General features: G+C 52.7%; 1 protein-coding gene across 1 annotated transcript; it reads left to right on the top strand.

The window, feature by feature from the left end:
* The first annotated feature begins 286 nt into the window (after positions 1-286).
* On the top strand, positions 287-4,008 carry LOC118911131 (keratin, type I cuticular Ha1-like). Its single transcript, XM_036882831.2, has 7 exons — positions 287-702; positions 908-990; positions 1,296-1,452; positions 2,223-2,384; positions 2,478-2,603; positions 2,763-2,983; positions 3,619-4,008. The coding sequence occupies exons 1-7, from the start codon at positions 355-357 to the stop codon at positions 3,725-3,727; spliced, it is 1,206 nt and encodes a 401-aa protein (XP_036738726.1). The 5' UTR covers positions 287-354; the 3' UTR covers positions 3,728-4,008.
* Positions 4,009-5,358: the final 1,350 nt, after the last annotated feature.

Here is a 5,358-nt window from a genome sequence, read left to right as displayed (position 1 = left end):
CAACTCCCAATTCACAACGACAGATTCTTGGGCTAGACTGTGTGGCCTCTTTAAAGGTCTGCCACAACCTTGATTTCATGGGTATACTGCCTGAAGAAGAGTCCTGACTTAGCAAGAAGCCCAAGTAAATAATTTTATGGGACAAGGGACTCCTCTGAGGAAGGCAAATAACAGACCGAGGGAAGGGCTTTTGAAAATCAGTGAAGGTGTAAAAAGAAAAAAGACATTACAGACTCTGTCCACACCCTCTGGGGAGGAGGTATAAATGGTCCCCAGACGAAGGAGACCCACAGCTCTGTGGCTTGCAGAACTTGAACTCTGTCTTGCACCGGGCGCCTCGCTCCCTCCAGCACCATGCCTTTCTCCTACTGCCTGCCCAACCTGAGCTGCCGCTCCACCTGCTCTTCCCGGCCCTGCGTGGCCCCCAGCTGCCACAGCAGCATCCTGCCCGGGGCCTGCAACATCCCCGCCAACGTGGGCAGCTGCGGCTGGTTCTGCGAGGGCGCCTTCAATGGCAGCGAGAAGGAGACCATGCAGTTCCTGAACGACCGCCTGGCCAGCTACCTGGAGAAGGTGCGCCAACTGGAGCGTGAGAACGCGGAGCTGGAGAACCGCATCCGGGAGTGGTGCCAGCAGCAGGAGCCCTTCGTGTGCCCCAACTACCAGTCCTACTTCCGGACCATCGAGGAGCTCCAGCAGAAGGTGAGGGGCCTTGTTGCTGCCATCTTTAAGCAAGGGGAGTTTGCTATGATTCTCTTCTTAATCAAGAAATGTGTTTCTTGCTTCCATGCCATCCCAATTCTTGCCTTCCCTTTTTATCTTCAAAATGTTTTTTAAAGCCTTTCTAGAGAAGTTGATGGTTTCATACTTATCCTCAATCCTCACTAAGCAACGTCTCATTCTCCAGATCCTGTGCACCAAGTCTGAGAATGCAAGACTGGTGGTGCAGATCGACAATGCCAAGCTGGCTGCAGACGACTTCAGGACCAAGTGAGTGTTCAGAATTCACACTGGTGTCCACTCCTTTTGTTTCATCTATAGTTAAAGGGAAGGGATTTTCACTCTGCAGAGATCCAGGGGAGCCAAGCAAAGGAATCATAAAAATAGATGAGGACTCAAATCAATCTGTTTATTGTTGGATCAATATTTGGTCTTGACTGAGCCTCCAGAACTCTCTGTCTTATGGGTCTACTCATTGCAGAAAGTGGGATGACTAGGTGAATGGGGTTATCAAAGACCATTCCTGCGAGTCTCAAAGGTCTGCCAGTTACTTCTCTGACCCTGTCCTTGTACAGGTACGAGACGGAGCTGGGCTTGCGGCAGCTGGTGGAGTCCGACATCAATGGCCTGCGCAGAATCCTGGACGAGCTGACCCTGTGCAAGTCTGACCTGGAGGCCCAGGTGGAGTCCCTGAAGGAGGAGCTGCTGTGCCTGAAGAGGAACCATGAGGAGGTGAGACCAGAAATGAGAAATGAAGAAACCTGGCTCACTCTGGCTGAGGGTGGTTTTAGTGCTTTGCAATGGCAGAATCAGGAGTATAAGGCTGGTGACTTTATACATTTCCTTTAAAAACTCCACAACTTCATGATGAAAGACCGTACTGACAGATAAAACCTATCCATATGCCCAGATAAGATGTATCTTTCCCTCAAAACTGCTGCATTTGAGTTTCCCAGAGCACCTCCATCAGCTTGAGATTGGTTTTGGAGTTGCAAGAGTTAGTCCCAGAATTGCTGTATGCTTGCTGTGCCAAGTTATCTCTCCCAAAGACCACAAAGTCAAGCACCGTGAATCTGTCTCTACTTTTTCAGTCTTGGTGAAGGCTGATCTAGGGCTCCTTTATCTCCCTTCTGGAGAGGCCATGACATGGTCTGACTTGATGGCAAAAATTGTTTGGTATACAGTCTGAATTATACAGACAATTCTTTGTTTTATGAGTGCATCTGCAGTCAATCTGCAAAGTAGGGAAGTTGGGTGTCAGTCTGTCCTTTGGTGGTATCCAGCCATACCCTTGGGAATTCTTTTTGACTCCAGTGTGATGGTACAGTCCTGAGGGGAGCTGTGCCACATAGAGCACAGCCCACCTTGCCACGTGCTGTCACAGCCTTCTCCACTGAGAGTCTCTTTTCTGAGGAAATAGCCTCACAGGGCTTCAACAAGCAATGCCATTTTTTGAGTTTGTTCTTTGAGGATGGTCACTTCTGTGTTTTCTGTATCTATAGGAGGTCAACACCCTGCGCAGCCAGCTGGGAGACCGCCTCAATGTGGAGGTGGATGCGGCCCCCACCGTGGACCTCAACCGCGTGCTCAACGAGACCAGGTGTCAGTACGAGGCCCTGCTGGAGACCAACCGCAGGGACGTGGAGGAGTGGTTCACCACCCAGGTGGGCATCTCCGCACAGGGCCACCCAGGGCTCTTGGCCCCTTGGGCTCTTCAGGCCGGGGCTGAGCCTGTCTTCTCTTCTGTTGTGTTTCAGACCGAGGAGCTCAACAAGCAGGTGGTGTCCAGCTCGGAGCAGCTGCAGACCTCCCAGGCAGAGATCATCGAGCTGAGACGCACGGTCAACGCCCTGGAGATCGAGCTGCAGGCCCAGCACAACCTGGTGGGTATTGTTCAGGCCTCCTGGTGAGAAGGGGGAGGCCGGGGGTCAGAGTCACTGGGATGCCGTTGGCCACACTCCCCTGAACTCTTGAAGCTTGTGACTCCTTTGGAGAAGGCCACTAAGGAGCAGCTCCGTGACATTCGTTGTCTTCCCCCACAGAGGAACTCCCTGGAGAACACGCTGACGGAGACCGAGGCCCGCTACAGCTCCCAGCTGTCCCAGCTGCAGTGCATGATCACCAGCGTGGAGTCCCAGCTGGCCGAGATCAGGGGTGACCTGGAGCGGCAGAACCAGGAGTACCAGGTGCTGCTGGATGTGCGGGCCCGGCTGGAGGGCGAGATCAACACGTACCGGGGGCTGCTGGAGAGCGAGGACTGCAAGTGAGTACCCGGCTGCAGGTGTCCAGTGCAGTCGTGACCACAAGTGTACTTCTCAGCTGGACACCAGGCAAAGACTGCACATCTGGGAAGGGAACTTATGCCTTCACTCCAGACATGGTCAAGCAGAACCCAGAAAACACAATACGGCCATCATTAAAATATAAAAGAGCAAGAATTGTTTGATGTACAAAGTGGAATTGTACAGCCAATTCTTTGCATTCTGCTGTGATAGCATTGCTGTGAGACCAAGGGCATGCCTTACAGTTACAGGACTGCATGTGTATAGCGTGCGTTGCCATGTGCTTTCGCATCTGACCTTACACTTACCACCAGGCAGGCTGGGTCAGGATTCTCCCCACTCTATCTGTAGAGACGCGGGGGCTTGGAGAAGTCTGAAGTGACTTTTCCCAGGTCACCAGCTGGGAATCGGCAGCGTTGGGGGTCAAAGCTAGAGTTCTAGTTTCTGTCTAGCATGACTTGAGTAGCAATTTGACAGTGAGCACTGCGGCAGAGAGCCTGTGGCCTCCCTGTTATAGGTGCGGCCAAGTCCTGACAGGCATTCCAGGCTGGGGGACTCTCTGGTACCTGTGATAAGCCTTCCCCAGCTCACCTTGCCACGCGTTCTTTTTCTCCAGGCTTCCCTGCAACCCCTGCGCCACAACGAACGTGTGTGGAGTCGCCGGGCCCTGTGCCCCCCTCACGCCCTGTGTCCCCCGCCCACGCTGTGGTCCCTTCCTGAACTAGACCCGGGGGCTGCCAGAGGAGCAAGGAGTTGGGCCCAAGGCTCCAGAAGTTTGAGCCGGCACTGGTTCCTTTGACAAAAAGGGCCGGAAAACACACACCTTTTATGCCTGGAGCCACTCCAATCAAACAGCAGAGAAACTCACCCAACCTGCTCCAGACCTTTCGCTGCCACCCTTTCCTTTACTGGGGTCTGCTCCTTCTTTGCCCGCCCTGAGAACCCTCCCAGTAGCAGCAGCCTACTCTTGTAACCTCCTAATAAAACTGATTTCCCTGGCATAGCAGATGCCTTTCTCACTGGTATTCATTTGTTCTGCCACACCCATCACGAGCACTCATAACAAGGCACTGAAATGGCCTGGCTCCTGTGCACAGGGGCCTCTGCCTGCCTGGTGGGCTTAAGGCTGCCCCATGGGGAAGCAGGTGGGCAGGAGTGGGGGCCAGGCAGCCCCAGTGCTGGGGCCCCCATCTGCCCTGGACCACTTCTGGGTTTTCCCCACTCTCCCTCTGACCTGGACATCTCCCAGAGCTGACTGTAACCAAATCTGTAGCGAGGGGGCCTGGGCAGGGGGCCGGAAAGGGGCTCTGGAAAGCTCAGCTTTTGTCAGCAGGAAGTCTCGGGCCCAGAGCTATAGCATCTGGGTCCTGGGGGTCCAGGCAGCTTCAGGAACTCCCAGCAAAGGCACTGCCCCGTGCCTGGCGAGCCCAGGATCCCCTCCACGTCCTGTGTAGGCGGGTCCTTCAGCCTGTGCTCCAGCTGCTCGGTGTCCCCTCCCACCTCTGGGGCTTTGACCCCTCAGCCCTTCATCTGATGCTTCTGCTTTCTCCATTCAACCCACCCACTACCTGTGAATACCTGCTCTGTGCAGACCCCGGGTGATGCGGAGGAGAGAGCACATGAAGGCGGACACAGTCCTGGCTGCAAGTTATTTACAATCTGTTAGAAGTCCCAAGGTAGTGCTATTAAAAGGCCCGGTCCCTGGCATTATGAACAGTCACACTGGCACTGTAGGCAAATCTGAACACTCAAGTGACATAGGAAAGGGTGTCTTGCTTTAACTGGAATGAAGAGCCATGAGGTGATAAACCTGGACTTGCTGAAACCTCAGAGAACTGTTTTGAATGAAGGGATCAGAGACTGCTTAGGTCTCTGCTTTTTCCTGCTAGCCAACCCAAATCACACAGGACGTTCTGAGGCTGGTATCAGACCAGTTTGGTGAAACACAGTCTTGAGTACTGAAATAATCAAATGGATTGAAATTATATATATTTTTTGATAAAGCAATTATTTATTCTTTCCACTATAATTTCCCCCATGATCCTTATTTTTGAGGCTCAAATTCCAGGATGGATTCAGATATGCACCTCTTCCTGCTTGGCTGGTGAGAAGCCTCTGACCTAAAATTCCTTCTCTGATGTGATTTGCCCCAACATCTGTGATTTCCTCCATGTCCAACGTCAAGCTCAGTTCACAGACCCTTCTTAACTCTGCTTGTTCCTTTATTCCTCATCCTGCTCACATGTAATATTTTACAGTAATACAAAAGTAGTACTAACAGATCCTGCATAGGCAGGATAACTGCCCCCCACTGCCTGCAAAGGTGTCCATGTTCTAATTCCTGGAATCTGGGAAT

This window comes from Manis pentadactyla, chromosome 4, assembly GCF_030020395.1.
Source record: "Manis pentadactyla isolate mManPen7 chromosome 4, mManPen7.hap1, whole genome shotgun sequence".
NCBI classification, from domain to species: domain Eukaryota; kingdom Metazoa; phylum Chordata; class Mammalia; order Pholidota; family Manidae; genus Manis; species Manis pentadactyla.
The sequence above is the reverse complement of the archived record's forward strand: the minus strand, read 5'-3'. Positions and strand labels throughout refer to the sequence as shown.

Bases quoted from the DNA above. Each gene is read 5' to 3' on its own strand.
- LOC118911131 (XM_036882831.2), top strand. From the start codon at position 355: ATGCCTTTCTCCTACTGCCTGCCCAACCTGAGCTGCCGCTCCACCTGC. The intron at 703-907 runs GTGAGGGGCCTT...CTCATTCTCCAG, and splicing joins TCGAGGAGCTCCAGCAGAAG to ATCCTGTGCACCAAGTCTGA. The intron at 991-1,295 runs GTGAGTGTTCAG...GTCCTTGTACAG, and splicing joins GCAGACGACTTCAGGACCAA to GTACGAGACGGAGCTGGGCT.